Genomic DNA, 19421 nt, shown 5'->3' with positions numbered 1-19421 from the left:
CGCGCCACTGATGCAAGATGGGGGGAGCAGTATTATGCTATGGGAGACAGTCTCCTGCACTCCCATGGGTAATAATCGAAGACACAGTGACAGCTGTGAACCACCTGTATCCCATCATACGTTATATCTTCCCAGACAGCGATGTCATCTTTCAGCAATATAATTACCTGTGTCTCGGAGCCAGAACCGTGCTGTAGTGGTTTGAGGAACACTGTAGTGATGTCTCGGCGACCAAATTGGCCTAACGTAAATCTTATGGTACCCATCTGGGTCATTATCGGACACCATCACCATGTACGCAAATCAGCAACCCGATATTTACACGAATTGCGTGACCAATGTGTAGACATGTAATGCCACATACCTCCACAAACCTACCAACAAACTATAACTGATATGCAGAGTCAGTGATGTATTTTCTCCCAAGGACGCACAAATGAGCTATTAAGAAGGTGGTCATAATGTTTTGGCTGATCAGTGTATGTGTGTCTGATATTTTCAGGGGCTACAATCTTTGTAAAGTCTCAAATTTTTATGCTCCATTCTTATACCAGTTCTTAATTCTTATATCTTATTCTTGCGTTTATTCTTCAAGAAGATTTGACGCACTCCGTTAGATGGTACCAATCTTAGAAATATTCAAAACGTAGCAATTCCGAACACTACGAGCATCACACAAAGGCAGCATTGTCGTAGCAACATTCCTTTGTATGAAGCTCACTCGGGAAAGAAACGATGTTAACATTTCGCCCCAAACCACGCGTAACGGATCACTTTTCCGAAAACTGATGCTGGCAATTGATTATGAATCAAAAAATGAAATGCTCACATGACATTGATGGCCAGAGGGCCACATTCAGGGAAGTTCGGGCACCGGGTTGCAAGTCTTAGGTGACATCACATTGGGCAAATTGCGCGTCGGTGATGATGAGATGATGATGATGACAACACAACACCCAGTCCAGGGAGCAGAGAAAATCTCCAACCCGGCCAGGAATCAAACCTGGGCCCGCTGCCCCGTAGGCAAACAAGTTACTAATATTTACTATCAAAAACAGTCTTGATCACAATTTATTTATTACGGTGTCCGGTTTCGACCACTATTGTGGTCATCTTCAGACCAATGAGTAAGAACCTCCTTCTGGTGGTAAATCACTAAATTTACCACCAGAAGGAGGTTCTAACTCATTGGTCTGAAGATGACCACAGTAGTGGTCAAAACGGGTCACCATAATAAATAAATTGTGATCAAGACTGTTTTTGATAGTAAATATTTGTAACACATTGATCACTGTTCACTCCCACAATGTATTCAAAACTAAACAAGATACTACGTAGCTAATCAAGGCAGACTGATAATGAATCAAGATACACTATAGGAATTACACCGAAAACAATTTCAAATAATTTTCCCGTTCAATTATTGTTTTTTTTTCTTTTTTAATTCATTCACCATTCATACAACTGGTAGACAAATAAGGATAACGATATTTCAATATACAAGTGAGAACATCAAATTCTACAGACATGGGTAGATACTCATAAGTAAAAAACAAAAATTAAAATAAAAATCAACTTTGAACACAGAGTGCAAAAGTATGAAGCCAAGACTCTAGGCACTGTGCCACCGCTGCGACTGGACCATGCATTTGCTAAATGGCACATAAATTAACTCAAAACCTTAGACCGTTGTTTTCTCAAGAAGGTCTCATCTCTACGGATAAGCCGAGACATATATTCACTTGTGTTGACTCCTCTTCCACTGAGCGAAGTTTTCTGGGAAACTGGATACTTGCCGTGTTTTTGTCATAAGTTCAGCTGTCAAACCCCTTGACATAGTTGTGAAAAACTAGATTTGTCTCATTATAAAATTCTCTTCTGTTAGTTACCAGTATCTTCAAAGTAAATATATCATCCATTGTTCTTCATCCAAATCTAAAGACACTCTGGTCTTCAGTTACAACTGTTTTGGCTCTCTATGTTAACTCTAGAGTTAAAAGTTTTGCATGTACTTTATATCCAGCTGTTAAAACACTTCCTTATTCTCCTATAATTATTACAGTGTTTCTGAGCTCCTATCTTAAAAATTGAGTACACAACATCTGTTGACCAGATTTCCATTATTCTCACTCTCTCCCAACATAATAAATTTAGGAAAGGTAAAAATCTTAGTTTAAAGAGAATTTCACCATATTTGAATAACTTGCTCTTAATGTCAACAATATCACCTACCTTTCCATTTTTCATTGTATTTAAAGCTTCTTTTAATTCTGCTAATGTTACTCCATCTGTCCCTTCCCACTTTAATAGATTTCTGCTTGTTCCATTAAATTTTGGTCATAACACAACTTTTTAGGCTTTAAAGGCAAGTGGTTGTTGTTCATGAATGACATTTTCTAGGTTACTTAGATAACTGTCCCAATTTGCTCAGTGTGCTGTCTTCCTCATTTTTCACTATATTCTGCTTATAATTCTGATGAGGTTCATGTGTTCCTCCCTTTTCTCTCTTCATTCCATATCTTTAAAACCATCTAAGCATATCTTTTAAATCTTATTCCCAGTGTGTTAAAAGCTGGTTTCTCAACAATATTACTCATATTCCATTCTCAATTAATGTCTTCAGTGGTGGTTTCATTAGCAGTTCTTCCTTAGACTTATTTTTGTACAATAATTCTATGCTTTTGTCTTGTAATATGTGCACTTCGAATTTTTTTCTTTGTTTCTATTAGTTTTATTGTTCCTTCTCCACCTTGTTAAAATAATCATTTTAGAAATTATTAAACAATGGTCAGAAAGGTCTAGCTTTTTGAAAATACCCTTGTATATGAGTTATCAGGGGTGATGTTTTTTTGTTAACTATTATGTGATCACTTAATGACCTTTGATTTTGAGCTGACTGTGTATAATTGTGAATATCCTCTTAAAAAGCTTTGGTTATTTCCAGGTTATTAAAAAATGCAAATTGTCTAAATTCTTGTCCATTTTTTTAAAAATACTTTCCCTTCAGTGACAACAGTCAGTCAAAAAGTAATGCCTCTCATTTTCTTTTATTTGTCAAGAATTTCAAATGCAACTGCACAGGTTGAAAACCATAACACTGATGAGTCATTTATGACTTTTCAATATAATCTCTGTCCATTTCTGCAGTATTGATCCAGATTTTAAAAGGGCATGTATTCCAGTGGGGTAAAATGAGCCATTGATGCATGGACATTTTTATGGCCTCCTCATCTTCAAAGTGAATCCCATGAAGAGCTTCATTTAGCTTCCCAAACAGATGGAAGACTGATGGTGCCAGGGCAGGGCTGTATAGCGGAGAAGGCAAGATTTCCCATCCAGTTTTCACTGTCTCTTCAGTAGTGTGATAACTGGTATGAGGCATTGCATTGTCATGCAACAGAAGAACATTTATCATAGTTTCGGTTTGGTGAATTCGCTGAAGGCATGCTTTAAGCTGTTTGAAGATTTTAAAGTACTGGACAGAATTTATTGTGCACACCTGCTCCAAAAATCAACCGTAATCACACCCTCTGCTTCCCTAAATACTATAGCCATAACTTTCTCTCTCAATCACCCAGTTCTGAACTTTTTCTTCTATTGTGAGTTTACATGATGCAATTCCTTTGACTGCCTCTTTGATTCTGGTTCAAAAAAATGAACCCATGTTTCATGTCTGGCCACAATTTTTCTCAGAAATTTCCCTCCCTCCAAACGGAATGGCTGCAAGAGATGGGAGGTAATTGTTTTTCTTGCCTGTTTATTCAGGTCACTTAACATTCTTGGTACCCAAGATGCATAACCCTTTGAGTATCCCATTTGTTGAATAATTATCATCACACTGCCTTTACTGAAGTCACCTGCTGTCACCCATCAATCACCACCAATGATGTCATCAACTTGCTGAATGTTGTGTGGAGTCACTGCAGTCATGAGCCTGCCACTCCGCATTTCATCAGCCAACAGTGTTTGCCCCTCAGCTTCATTACAGCACTGAAATCATTGTCTAGAAACACTGATATCCACTATTGTATCACCATGCACATTTTTCAGTCTTTTATGAACCCAAATTGGCATTTCATCTTCTGCATGCAAGAATACTATCACAGAACACCATATAATACAAACATTAGTGTCAGCCATTGTGCAAATGACTCAAACACACAGAAAGCTGCTATAGCAATGGATTGGAGAAGAAGCTTTCTGGGATAGAGCAAAATTCAAATTTTTTGCTTAACAAACCTTAGTTAAGTAGGAAAAAAGGAATGGTTTTTGACTGACCCTTCTACATTAGGAGAGTTGGTTCCCTACTCTTGCATTAAAATCTCCAAGTAATATCATTATGTCATTCCTGTTTTTCTTGTCTATTTAATTTTGCAAAAAAGAATAAAATAAAAGTACAATGATCCCAAAAGAAAGCCATGGAAGGTTTGAACTTTTTATCACATGTCATCAGAAGACTTTGAATGTTTGTTCATTTTGATTCAGCCATCAATAAAAAAGCACAAATTTTAGAAATTCAGTACATTCTAAAGAGAGAATGGCAATTCAGTTACAAATTTGATGTATTTCTTCAAAGTACTCCAGCAAAGCACCTGAAGATTGTTCCTGAACCGTGCTTAAGCTCTTAAGGATACAGTGAAACTATTTTTTATTTCAGATTTATTTAGGGCTGCCATTTTGAAGAGTTATAAGGCTGTGCAGGAGAGGGGGCGGGGGCAGAGAAGGGGAGATGGAAAGGAGGGAAGTAGAGAAGGGGAAAAGACTGTAGGTGTGTCAGTAAAATTCAATGTATGCATAGTACTGGAGTGGGAGCGGGGAGGGGAGTAGATATGTGGAGGACTTGTCCCTGTCCTCTACCCACCTATCCACTTCCCAGATGTTGCTTCCTTCACACAGATCCATCGAATATAAGGTGGTATAACCTAACAATTTTTTACAGTGGTGCAAGTAGCAAAGGTACCTTGAAAATGTTCAAGGGTGGCAAAACTAAATACTAGCTAAATCAGGAAATAAAGTGACAATTTCAATATAGAAACAGCCTAAGCAGGAAAATGACTTCCCTCAAGAATTTATAGAGGCTCCGGATACATGTATACAAATGGGTATTTTTGCTATTTTTGTTACCTGTTGATAGGTGATTTTTGTTTCTCATCTCCTTTCTTGCTCTAAGAGATTCAGCTTTTCCCTCCCTTTTGCAGGTGTTCTTGTCAGACAATGGGCTACAGTCACTGCCAGCAGACTTGTTTGTGAATAATCATCAGTTACGGCGGTTACATCTGTCAGGGAATCCACTTCTGCTGTCTGGTGAAAAGGCCATGCTCCCAACAGCACCCTCAGTAGTGCTTTTGGAACTGGACCGTATGGATCTCACAGGGCTGCAGGCCTCCTGGTTTGACAATATGCCACACATTACCAACCTCAGCCTTGCTGACAATAAGCTATCCACTGTTTCGGTAAGTCTATAGATTTTTTTATCTTGGTGTGTTACAACCACCAGTAACAGATAAACAGCCATCAGTGATAAAGTATATAAGTTTATTCAACTAATGCTAAGATCCATTGTATATGTTCCCCATTGTTATTGGTACATACGAGGGTTTGAACTTAAATAGTGGCACCTATTTATCCACAACCGATACAAAAGAGTTACATGTATGCACCTGTTACTGTCCTTCAGAGTAGTCACCAGCGTTGTGTAGAACCCGTTGCCAGCGATGTGGAAGGCGTAGTATACCATTAGCAGAGCCTGTTCTGTTGATGGTGCGAATGGAGCGGTCTAAAGTTATGGTGATTCTCGTGTATGACTGTGACGATGTTATCCTAATGCATTATGTTGCTCCATGCAGACCGTCAGTGCACAGTATTGCTGTTCATTTTTGGAGCATCACCTGTGACCAGCTTTGCAAAAGAAGCGGCTACGCTTTGTGTGCAACCCACTCATCATTTAGCACGACAACGTGCAGGCGCATACAGCGCAAGCTGTGGCTGCTCTGTTTGGTCGATGGGACTGGGAAGTACTGTACCACCACCATACTCCCCGGACTTAAGTTCTTGTGACTTTGATTTCATTCCAAAGATGAAGGAACTACTTCATGACATTCGCTTCAGAACTATTCCAGAGATTCAACAGGCAGTAGACCACTCCATTCACACCATCAACAGAACAGGCTCTGCTAACAGTATATTACACATTCCACATCACTGACAATGGGTTCTACACAATGCTGGTGACTACTTTGAACGACAGTAACAAGAGCAAACATGTAACTCTTTTGTATCGATTGTGAATAAATAGCTGCCACTATTTAAGTTCAGACCCTCGTACATTATAATTAAGTCTGTGATAATAGAAATAGGGCTCTTGTATAAAACAGCACTTTTCTTTTAACTAGAACTTTCTTTGTTGATATGTAAGTGAGGAAAAAATGCTTCATAGTATCTGATACGCACACTATAAAAGACGTGACCATTATTTGCAACAGAATGCAGTACATTTATCAGCCATTAGAAAAAAATTAGGGAGATTAAGTCTCGTAGAAAGGAATGTGGCAGGTATTTTCTGCTCCATTTGTAAGGGAAAGGGGTTTCATTTACCTATGAATAGCAGTGTCAAAAAGTACCCTCTACGATGCACTGTACACTCACATGTGGTGTAAGAACAGAGGTGTAGATATAGGTACAGATCATCATTTTGTTCATATGAAGTATAACATAGGTATATAATTTCATTGATTGTCTAAATAAACCACATTCATTCAGTGTCAGATCTTCCACAAGATAAGTTCATTTAAGTTTCATTTACTAACCAAATTTAAAAATGAAACACACTATTAGAGCAAGAAGAAATTTTCTGAATCTCGCTTAGAAGTGTCACTGACAAGTATGAAATTTTCTTTTTATTATGTTGGTACATTTTATATAATAAAGTAAGTCAAGTTTCAAATTGGTCTACAGAAAGTTTTGTTTATATGGCTTTTGAAAGTAATATTGTTGTGTCGCATAGGGAAATGAATGAACAGCAATAGCAGGTCATTACACATTTATTGATTTTGACATTTAGTGCCCTGTAAATGCATCCCAGTTGGTGTAGATTCATAAGGAATATGTTCCTTCATTTCAAGAGCTAAGAATTGGACAGTTGAATTCAAACATGGTCATTTTTCTCTTAAAGATAATCCATACAGAGAACTTTGCAAACCTGCAATCAAAGATGAAAACCTCAGGAAAATTCACGCTATAGTACTGCATGATCTATAGTTAAAGAGTATGAAGAAACTAAAGCTTTAAAAATATCAGAAGAAAAGAGTACTTTTTATCTAAAAACATTCTTCACAGTTTGCCAGACAGTTTCTTGTTTATCCTGTACAGCTTTACCATTGCACTGACTAAAGAATATCTTCCACTTCACTTATATCTTGTTCATTTGCATCTTCAGAAAAATTTGACTATTGTGCTACAATATTTATTGAAGATCTAAGTAAACACACTGGAATTTGGTACTCCCCCATGTGTACAGAAAGAAAAGAAAAATTACTTGTTCAGTCATCATACTAATTATTCACTGAATAAGAACTGAAAGCGATAAATCCAATTGAAATGGACTTTTGGTCATGCTCAGGTGCTTGAAAAAAATTGGTTAGTTAATTTCCAGATTTGAAGAATTAGTCCATGATCATTATATACCAAATAAAACAAGTAATTTTTAGTAATGCAGGCAAGTTTCACAAAATATGCCAGTCCTGACTGTAATACACAATAATGATTTTTAACAATAAATTATGTGGTATGTGAGTAACATTATTCATTACACAGAAATGTTCAAAATATGCACATACTTAATATTCTGTCTACTCTTCAACTAATGTGAGCTAAACAAGTGAACATATAATATTCAACAGAAATATGTAACCAGTTCTTTGCCAGTTTTTATATATTAAAATACTTCTCCCATTCCAATTATGAAATAGAATTGTTTTCGGACATTTAGACTTAATACTGGTGCTAATAAAGAGAACATTAATGCAAGGTGCCAGATGCTACAAACTGATTATCTGCAGGCTTAGTTATGTGAGCCATATCTTTCTTATTTTAAGTGTTTCAGAGCTATGTAATTTAGAAACAAAATGTGTAGGTATGAGCATCAGCTACACTCAACAGATACAGTTAAGACCTAGCTCTCATACTCTATCTGGTAAAGGAACAGTGTTTGGAGAAATAAAGCCCTTTCCCATTAGGTGGTTGAACAATCCCTTTGAGAGTTTGGGGGGGGGGGGGGGACTCTCAGCCCACAATGTCATATGACTCTTTCATTACGAACTACTGTACAATCATAAATTGCTATTGGTAATTAATTTCTTAATGGAAGGCCACAGTTTTCATGAAATCATAGGCAGCAATAGCTCAGTGTTATAAAGGGGAGCAATGTTTTAATAAAACAATTTAAAAATGTACACAAAATAGGTGCAAATTGCCTGAGCAAATCAGCCAAACACTCAAAATTGTTACCAGAGATGGATATAATTCAAAAATATTTCATCATACACACCAGAAATATCATGGTGGTCGGTTCTGGTTGTTGGCAGCCCTCGAAACAGACAATTGCAATACTCTATTTAAAAAAAAAAATAATAAATAAATAACTTGCTACGGTTTGTACATATACAAAATTCTGCTCCTTGCTTGGGTTCATAAAGATAAATTCAACAAAGATGGTGTACACTACCACTACATCAGAAGTTAAGAACTGTCCAGCATAACACAACTCAAAATTAGAGGTGGTTACATTGAAATAAAGATGAACCACTCAACAGATCAAAAGTTAAGTTTCAACATCTGATCAAAGAGCTATTACTGGAAATCCCTTTATATGCAGTCAGAGAATATCTTTCATGTGAAACTAACTGAAGTAAACAAGCAGAGTATTTTAAAAAATGTACACAGGAAGAGAGGAAAAGGAAAAGTGAAGTGAAGTAAATTCTTAACAGCATTACTGCACCTAAATGTAGCTTTCGTACAATATTATTGTTTTTAAATTTTTTATTAATGTAAACATAACAGGAGCTAGAATATGCATGCCCTATGTGACTGTTTTATATTGTATATATAAAATGATGTAACTGTGATATAGATTTATTGCAATTAAATTCTTTCACTGATGCACATAGAATATGTATGCATCATAAAATCTGTTCGGCTTACTGTATCTAAAATTATGTAACTGTTATGGAAATTTACATAAGTTCTGTGGTTAAAATTTATTAGTTATTTAAGCAGTTTGTAACATTAACAGTAATTTATTTTAATATAAAACTGACAAAGCAAATATGTACTTTGACATGCTCCATAGATTCACATCATAAGCTTAATAAATAAAAACAAAATAAAACTTTAAACTAAATGTCCAGTTGATAAAATCATGAATAGTAAGGAATGCTCCCCCCCCCCCCATAAAAAAGTCTGCAAATCTATCTCAGAACACTCCCCGACATAAAAAAAATGAATCCTTGCCTTTTTGGACCATCAGGTTATCAATTTTTCAAACAGTTTCTTATAAACAAACTATAATTGTAGATCTCTCCTTTTGTTTGTTGCATTTTTCCAAAAGAACATACCAGTCCACACTGAGTCTGTATTTTCTTATTTTGCAGGTATCTAGTGTTAAGGGACTGACACACCTACAACAAATAAGGCTTACAGGCAACAAGCTGCAGTGTAATGCTGCATTGCTACCTTTCTATGAATGGACAAAAGAGAATGCAGTGCATATTGTTGCAAAGTGTGCTGAACCACGAGGGAACTGGCAGCTCATGGAGCACCTGCACTTTGAAGAGGAAGAGAAGCACGAACATGAAAAGCAGAGTGTGAGCACAACTCCAACTTCAGTCACTTCAAGGACCACGATAGCAGTACCAGGTGTGACACAGTCAACAGTACGCCAGGTGTCGGAAGTGGTGCCGTCACCTGCAAGCATGGCTGAATTCTCACAGCAGGTAACCTGCATGCTTTGCCACATTTAAGGTACCTAAAGTGTGCAACCTAGATATTAGACTATCAACGCTACACTATATGAACATTTTGTGAAGTATTTTCAAAACTACCCACCGTACACAGTGGACAGAAATTCCATTCCCTAAATTCTCATGCAGCAGAAAGAAATTCCTTTTTAGGATTGCATATTTCACCCAGTAAAAACAGAACTGTTATACAAGGAATTTTCTCCCCCCCCCCCCTCCCCCCCTTCCCACATGTGAAGACAGGGAGTATTTCCTGCAGCTGTAATCAGTAATACAAACAGTAATGTGTCCAGATCCCTTGTACTGAAGGATTACGGTCACCGTCATTTGAAACAGATGGACTTATTATGTCATTCCATTGAGTTTGGCTAACATAGTACCAGTAACACTGTAGAGATCAATGGGTATATTCCGGATGAGGCTCCATGTGTGAAGTTCCTAGGGATCAAGATGGGTATATGTATCCTTCACTATGATTCAGAACGGAGTTTTGTATTCTGGTACAAAAATCTATAGTAATATACTGGTGGACATCAGGTAGGAAATTGAAAAATCCCAAGTATTCAAAAACAAAGTAGAAAAATACTTCATTAGTCACTTGTTTCACAGTTTATCAAGGTACACGGACTCCTGAATGAAAATTCCACATAACCCAAACATTTTTGTTAGAGAGATCCTGTCTTTGTCTGTATATAGACAGCTGATAGTCACATGTGTGAAGTTACCTAAATGCTTTGTTTAAGTGTCAGGTGAAAATAGCAGCTGAGCAGTATAGGAGGAGGAGCAGGGCTTTTTCTTTTCAAACCAGCTGTTTTTCTCCATACTGTACATGGTGGCAGGAGTGGCCAGGATGTGGGTAACAAGTTCAGAGTGGTCAAGTAAATAAGAAACTGTCTAATTTCCATAACAGAACCACCAATGGTTTACTCATAAAAAAGAGGTATACATTTGAAGCACCTAGGGAAGCAACCACTGCCTGGAGAGGTGGCCACTATGACCAAAATGTATAGGATGGTTTACAAGAGCGCGGAAGGAACGCATTAGCTGGTCAGGTGCTGGTGAGCAAGAGAGAGTAACATCTTCACTGAGTCCCGTGCTTGCCACATATGACATACCATGTGACCCTCTCATGCAACCCCATTGGCCAAGGAGGATGAATGAAGTTCACAGAAGGTGTCACTTGTTTACTGATCCTTATTATGAGAACCTTAACACGTCAGCAACATGTGCTGAAGCCATGAGCACACCCTTGTGTAATCTTTCAGAAAAGCACGTAGAGGTCTTAATTTAAAATTTTAAAAAAATCTACACCTCTACCTCTCCAAGTCAGTGGTCTCTGCACAACATAAAGTAACCTAGAAATAGTTACATAATTATCAATTTGAGTGTATTAATGCTAGTCATAATTTCTTGTTGGTACATTTAACTAAGTTGCCAGCAGTGGTTGCTTGTGCCTGTTAATTTATAGCTAGCCTCATTTTACATCCTTTAAGGCTCTCCATCACAATGGATTTGTGGAATGCAATGTGTTAATGAATGAATAATAGGAATCAAACTTCATTTGTTTTATCATGTTCCATATTTTATAAAGTTCAAGATTAATTATGCTGTATTCTTCAAATGTAAGACACATAGTCTGGTCATTTGACACACTGGAAAGTTTTACAATACAGATGGTCATTTGTTTCAGGATAAGACATAATTCAAAAAGTGGTATAAATATGTTTAAGAAAGAGTTAAATGTTTCATCCTTACTGTCTGGTTTGCGGACATTGTTCCAGTATTCTTCCAGTATGTTCCATCTAAACTTGTGATTGAGTCATTGGTTATGATTCTGTTATACAGTATTTGTCTTCAGGAAACTATTCCTACCTAGTTTAATAAAATAATGACAAATATTTAGCCAAAGTTTAGGGTGTGAGACAAGCATGTTAGGTACTATACAATGGATAATGTGTACAAGATGGTAAGAAACCAGATTTATTCGCATGACGAAATTACAAAAGGTGTATTGAATAATCTCAAAATTTAATAGGAAAAATTGCTTACTGATATGATAACACCAAATAAAAGAGAAGCACGGTAAGAAGAGCATCGTTAGTGCTCACTCACCCAAAAAAATAAATGCTGTACACATGTTTCACATGAGTATAGGACACAGAACAAAGTCACTACCTCCTCGCCGAGTATTCACCAGCATGATCATGATTTTTGCTGACACAAGGTGCATAAATGAACACCTCTTATTGCATAAATGGCCACAACAAGATCCAAGAAAATAGAATGCAGTTATCATGCAAGTGTACATGTCATGATGGGTGGGAGCTTGATACTTGGTTTGTACTTACAAGGGCACAAATGCTTGCCATTTGGAGGGAGTGCCTTGCAGCATGGAGCATTGTTTCACATACTGAGATGTGTTGCAGGAGTAGAGGCAGTCTGACTCCAATAAATCTAGTACTTTGTGATGAGTGATACATGTGCATCGTCATGTGCCGTGTCTGTTGCTGCAGGTGCATGGGGTTGAAATCCAATGTAGTCATGACAAAGGGATGATCTGAACTGAAAATGAGGTTAGGCTGGTGGAAGCCTAGGTATGTCTGGAGCTATTTTCCAAGTCCTGATAGTCAGCAACCGTAGTAAATGGGTGTCTATTGCTTGGTAGAATCGAGAGCTATTGGCAGAAGTAGGTGCAGAAGTAAGACACTTGTTGCTTTAGAAGATGACTGAAGCAAGCTAGGCAAATATGGAATGGGCCTGGACTGCTAAGACTGATGTACAGTGAAGGGCCCCCAAAATCTTTCATTATCCATGTGCAATTGATATCAGTTATTGCCCAGAGGCTATCTTATATCTACTATTGTTGCATAAATGTACCTGCAAAGCAAAGCATAGGAGATACAAAGTCACTGATCTCTGACAGATATTTCTGTTCAACCTTTCACACAAATCAAATTCTGTCAACTTATAATGAGCAACATCAGTTCATTCAACAACTGATGTCTTATTTGTTCACAGGCGGTGCAGGCAGCGTCAGTAGGAGGCAGCAGCAACAATGACAACAACAAGAGCAGTGGCAGCGGAAATGGTAGCCTTTGGGTTGTGCTACTGGTTGGTGTGCTGGTGGGAGGCATTGCAGGAGCAGTGCTGACTGCTCTGTTTGCCCGTCGCATACAGTGCCCATCACGAGCTCCTGGCTTCCTGCACATCCGTCTCCGTGATACTGCATCTGTGGCCGAAGAGTATGGTGATGATGAGCGCCTTGGTTCCTGAGGCTATTACATATTACTACCAAAATGATAAATTTTCAGCATCATCCAAAGAGTTGTGATAAATTATGCAGACACTTGTGTGACAAGTGACATAGAGTCTGACTTGTGAATTTCATTTTAATTCATGTCACTAAATTTATTCATTCAGACTTCATGAATGAAATATGGACACTAAAGTAATTCTGTATGTACATAGCTGTGTGTGTGTGTGTGTGTGTGTGTGTGTGTGTGTGTGTGTGTGTGTGTGTGTGTGTGGGTGGGTGGGTGGGTGTGTGCGCGCGTGTGTGTGTGACAGACAGAGAGAGAGAGAGAGAGAGCACATACATGTGCACACCTTCAAACGTGTATTCATGGATGAGCAGGTCCTATGTGTGAGTACAATAATACATAAGGTATGGAAGGGTAATATCCATGAAATGTTTTGGAAACAGAAATGATGAATGTTATTGATTCTTGAGTATAGACCTCCTACTGTCTATGATAGGTGGCAAACAGTCAATATTAACATAGATGTATATAAAATTCTATACTTATTTTATTATTAAATGGCTTATTATTTTCATAATTTGTTAATAAAAAACATATTAATAACTAAAAAATCTGCACCTGAAAGGACCATCAATGTTACCCTAACCTACTTCCAGACCACACATTTGTGACTTTGTCATATTGTGGAGTAGTAGCGAGCAGTTAGCAGAAATTATTAACATTATTGTTTCAATGCTGGCATCTTGAGAGTATAAATGAATATCTTAATATGAGATGTTTAAAGTATAGATTGTCATCCCAGGTAACCATTCACAAATGTGGTAAAATTTAAATTTACATAAATGAATGAAAGACAAACAATTAAGAGTTTTCTGCATGAAATGCAAATTAATGTGCAGCACAAGCACATTGAATTTGTGACGTTCGAGCCTACTTTATTTCTTCATTGATAGTCCGTGGTGTCAATGTACTGCATTGGCTAAAAAAGGGGGGTTGGAAGTTCAACTCTGACTACTTGAAATGATGTAGCCGAGAGTTGCACAGTTTTGTTTCACAGTTCTTTACTTTTGTTGTTCACAACCTCCCAATATTACACAATAATATGGCCAGTTCACTATTGATAAATGTCGATAACCCTCATTAATAGGTTGCAGGCAACATTAGCATACTGCTACAATACTTTGCTGTTGAACATCTACAAGCAGTAAAAACATAACCACATAGTTCACAGTTCTTGCAGAATAATACGGTATGTGAGACTCTATTTTCCAAATAAATTAAACAGACAATGTCTATTTGTGTTACACTTATTCCACTGTTACGTTGATGCATTGTTGTTATTCTAACAAATACTCGTTTTATGTCTGAAAATTGGCCATGGACTGACTTATCGGGACCAAAAATTGGTCCTTTATATATCCTCACAATAATAGGAACTGAAACTATACATTGTTTGTTGCTAATTTGCAGAAATTACAATTAAAACATAACTCATTGATATATATGAAGACGGTATCTGTTCTTTCAGACATGTCTGAAAGAACAGATACCATCTTAAGCAGGAGATCCCGGGCTCGAGTCCCGGTTGGGGCACACATTTTCAACTGTCCCCGTTGACTTATATCAACGCCTGTATGCAGCTAGGGGAATTCATTTCATTGTAATTTCATAACTCACTCAATTAACTGAATGCATCGAAAAATTCCCCCTTTTTAGCCGTTCCTTCTACCACAAAGTTTAGTCCGAATTATTTGTTTAAATAATAATTTAACAGATATAGTTATACAAACAATACTTTTGACAAACCTGGTAATTATTTTGGAATTAATTCAGGGTTGGCTTTGCTAATATGTTTCCAAATAGAGTCAAATAAATACTTTTAGAATCCTAGTAGTTCTTCTTCCAAATGTTTATAATTAGTACAGAGTTTATATTTGTTTATAAGTTAACAATAGAATCTAAGTCACGAAACAGTTACTGTTCTCAGCCTATAACAAAAGTATTAACTAGGAATGGTCAAAATAAATTAGGAAATTAATTACATACACAAAACTAAGCACAAAATTAGACCTGGTGCTATATTCCTTAAGACTGAGGCTGAACCTCTCTCTTTCATGGAAATGCAGATTATACTCATGCGTGTTAATGGTAATTAGGCAAAAATGAAAATAAAATGAATTTAAGGAGGAAGATGGCAAAACAAGAGAGAAAGTAAAGAGATCACAGCTTGCTTCATCACAAACTGGCTGTGAAAATTGGGAGTATGATGAAACACTGATAAAGAACAGAGACAGTGACAACAACCATCACTATTAATGAAAAAGAGTTGTTAGAAACAGTCATCACTACAAGAACGGCAAATAGAAATCATTATTAGATGCAGCTACTCCGTGGGTAGTAACACCTGTAGCAGTTTGCTAAGAAGCTGATCCTATAAGTTCAGTAGTCCTCTACTACTTTCTGTAACATTTATCTTTCAGTGATATAAAAAAAAATTAAATGAAAAACTGTTCACAATTTAATGGAGAAACTGCAGAAAAGACAAGTGACAACAATCGCACAATAAGCTTCTCAAAAAAGCTTTTACCCCAAACACTTAATTCTTATACCAGTTTGATTGCATTATTTTCTGCTGGATAATCCTATGGAAAATGAAAGGGGAAATTTTAAATATTTGCTTACCACAACATATACCCAACTAGTGTATGATATTGCATGCACAGTTGGAAACACATTCAACAGTTATAATTGTAGCTCTGTTTCTGACATTTTAATAATAAATGTTTCTGTCACAACCAATATTTCAATATTTGACTTCACACAGAAGGGGTATTTACTGCTAAACATTTTACTTTAATATAAACTAGCTGATTACCTGTTCTTCACGTGGAGTGGAAAATGAATTGTACAGTAACCTGGTCATAACCAATGTCATTTCTTGTGCTCTTCCTTTTTTTAAATTATTTTGCTGAGTTTTTTTTTTTTAATTTATGAGGTAACTGAAATTATTTACAAGAAGCCTTGTAACATTATTTACAGCTTTCTTTCTTGAATAATGTATGTAAATGTTCTTTCTACTTGATACTCAGAAACAAGTAACACATACAAAAGACACTGATTCTCCAGGTGAAGGCCAATTACTTCAAGAATGTGATCCTATTATTTGTTTATCATTTTAGAATGTGGCAATGATTTAGATCCCACCCACCCTGAGTATCAATATCATTGTGCAACAAGTCCGCAGCTCGTGGTCTTGCAGTAGCATTCTCGCTTCCTGCGCACGGGGTCCCGGGTTCGATTCCTGGTGGGGTCAGGTTTTCTCTGCCTCGTGATGACAGGGTGTTGTGTGTCCATCATCATTTCATCATCATTGACTAGCAAGTCGCCTAAGTGGCGTCAACTAAAAGGACTTGCTATACGGCGGTCGAATGTCCCCTATGGGGCCTCCCGGCCAACAATTCCATACAGTCCCTTTTTTTTTTTTTTTTTTTTTTTTTTTTTTCCATTGTGCAACAAGAGATATATTGGCATATTGGCTGTCCAGCCAGCAAGATGCCCTGCAGTGACAAGGAAGGAAATGAGTCATTCTGTTGGTGTCTTACTGTAAACAAATACAGTGGTTGGCAGAATCACATTCACTCTTTTGCACTCTATGAAGGCAAAGTTGTTGCACTATGCGGATAGTCATTTTTCCCTCTTGTCTACTTACTGTTCCTCATTTAGATTACTCGTTAGACAGATTTATCATACTTTACAGCAATCTTCATTGTATCCTTAGTTTTGCTTGTGGTCAGCCATTCACTACATGAACTCCAGCATTAACTCCGCATGGAACATCTGTTTGCCCCATCTGTCTCTGTGCTATTTTTTGTACACGTAATCATGAAATTTTTTTCTGCTGACTTCCAAATAGGATAGACAAGTTGCAAGAAGGTCAGTCTCACCATGCCTCTATTCTATGTTTAGCATGGATCATACCTTTATGAGTGGTGAATCAGCAGGAGGAACTTCAACAGCAGCTGACATTACAGAAGAAATCAGCAAAAATATAATGCAGTAACAGTAAACTCTCAAGTGCTCTCATAACAACAACCTGCACCAGCAGTAGCAGCAGCAGCAACATTGCCTCATCGCCAACCATCAACTTGCTTTGATAAAACAAGTGAATGTCGGGAGGTCTACTTTTGTCATTTTGTTCTTTGCAAGGCAAGTTGAATAACCAACACTGAGTGTCAGAGTACTCTCTTACTGTCCTCTAGTAAAAAATAGTATGATATGATGCAGAAATTATGACCAGTCTCAGGCCCCAGTAGCTCAGTTTTTCTTAAGTCTGAGGTTTGTTGACTGACTGGTATGGTCACCCAGTCCACATGGTAGCAAGTAGGGTTAAGTATAATGTGTTTTAAGCAGTGTAAGCAGACATACTCAGGACATTTCCTGGAAGATTAAAACTGTGTAAGACCAAGGCTCGCAGAAGAGCTTCTGTGAAGTTTGGAAGGTAGGGGACGATGTACTGGCAGAATTGAAGCTGTGAGGACGGGTTGTGAGTTGTGCTTGGGTAGCTCAGATGGTAGCAGATGGTAGAGCACTTGCCCGCGAAAGGCAAAGGTCGCAAGTTCGAGTATCATCCACCACACAGTTTTAATCTGCCAGGAAGTTTCATATCAGCACACACTCCGCTGCAGAGTGAAAATCTCATTCTGGAAACATCCCCCAGGCTGTGGCTAAGCCATGTCTCTGAAATATCCTTTCTTCCAGGAACGCTAGTTCTGCAAGATACGCAGAAGAGCTTCTGTGAAGTCTGGAAGGTATGGGATGAGGTACTGGCAGAAATGAAGCTGTGAGGACGGGTTGTGAGTCATGCTTGGGTAGCTCAGATGGTAGAGCACTTGCTCGCGAAAGGCAAAGGTTCCGAGTTCGAGTCCCAGTCTGGCATACAGTTTTAATCTTCCATGAAGTTTCATATCAGTGCACACTCTGCTGCAGAGTGAAAATCTCATTCTGGACACTCAGGACAGACTGCAGACCTTCAAGACTTTAGCATGCAAGTGTTATTTCTCATGTAAACAGTGTGCAGCACCTTATGCTTAATTTTTCATTGATGACATCATCATATGTCTATCTGTATGTTGGGAAGTCAGCACAAAATCAATATACCCATTTGACCCAACAATCAAAAAGGTTTCTAAAAATCACTATATCTCATAAAACAACATTTTCAGTGCAAGCAATGTTTGATAATAGTACAAGTGTTGAATATTTTAATATTAGTTACCATTGTGTTCATTGAACAACTGACCACGATGTCAGGTGTGTCTTCATCATTTGCACCAATCATTATTGGTATCGGCTTCCAGAAGAACACTGCTCAGCATTTACAGCAGAGCTCTTCATCCTATATTAGGCCATGCAGTACATCTGGTGACTCAGGCTCAACTGTGTCATCTGCTCTGATTCTCTCAATGCCCTTTAGAGCCTCTGTGTGCTGTAAACAGTCCATCCATTACTGCAACGAATCCAAGAAAGCTTCTACTTGCTCACTCTTGAGGGGTGCCACTGTGTTGCTTATGTGGGTCCCTGGTCATGTCAGTCTGATAGGAAATGAGGATGCTGACACTGCTGCCGAGACTGCAGTCCTCTTACCTCAGCCTTCTAGTTCTTCCATTCCTTCCGATGATCTCTATGTTGCCATCTGTCAGCAGGTGGTGTCACTTTGACATCACCACCAGTCTTCCCTTCATGGGAACGAGCTCCAGGGAATTAAACCTCTCCTGGCTGCTTGGTCAACTTCCCCTCAGCTCTTTCATCGTGAGTAGGTCATTTTAGATAGGTTGCTTATTGGACACTGCTGTTTTAGCCATTGCCATTAGTTAAGTAGTGATCCCCCACCACATTGTGCTCATTGTCAGAAAACTTCGACAGTTTGCTATTTCCTGACCAAAAGCATTTTTTTAACCACTTATGTTCCTATTTATGAGTTATCTCTCATTTTAGCAAATGGTGCGCGGGCTGTCAACCACATTTTACTTTTAATCGATCATAGCAATATTGTGAAGGACATTTAATCCAAAGCTCAGGACTTCTGTTATCTTTACTGTGTATTTTGTGCACCTTCCTCCAAGAGAAAGTCCTTGTTCTTAACTCTCAT

At 37.8% G+C, this 19421-nt stretch overlaps 1 protein-coding gene across 2 annotated transcripts in view; it reads left to right on the top strand.

Annotated features, from left to right (window-relative positions):
* The window catches only part of LOC126236117 (leucine-rich repeat-containing G-protein coupled receptor 5-like), a 394450-nt gene extending 380566 nt beyond the window's left edge, over window positions 1-13884 (top strand). For both annotated transcript variants that reach the window (XM_049945188.1, XM_049945187.1), the window contains exons 7-9: window positions 5199-5453; window positions 9648-9989; window positions 13032-13884. In XM_049945188.1, the coding sequence (XP_049801145.1) occupies window positions 5199-5453; window positions 9648-9989; window positions 13032-13286 (852 nt within the window). In that variant the 3' untranslated portion in view covers window positions 13287-13884. The remainder of the gene's footprint in view (window positions 1-5198; window positions 5454-9647; window positions 9990-13031) is intronic.
* The last annotated feature ends 5537 nt before the right edge of the window (window positions 13885-19421 follow it).

The sequence above is a fragment of the Schistocerca nitens genome, chromosome 2 (genome assembly GCF_023898315.1).
Source record: "Schistocerca nitens isolate TAMUIC-IGC-003100 chromosome 2, iqSchNite1.1, whole genome shotgun sequence".
NCBI lineage: Eukaryota > Metazoa > Arthropoda > Insecta > Orthoptera > Acrididae > Schistocerca > Schistocerca nitens.
The sequence above is the reverse complement of the archived record's forward strand: the minus strand, read 5'-3'. Positions and strand labels throughout refer to the sequence as shown.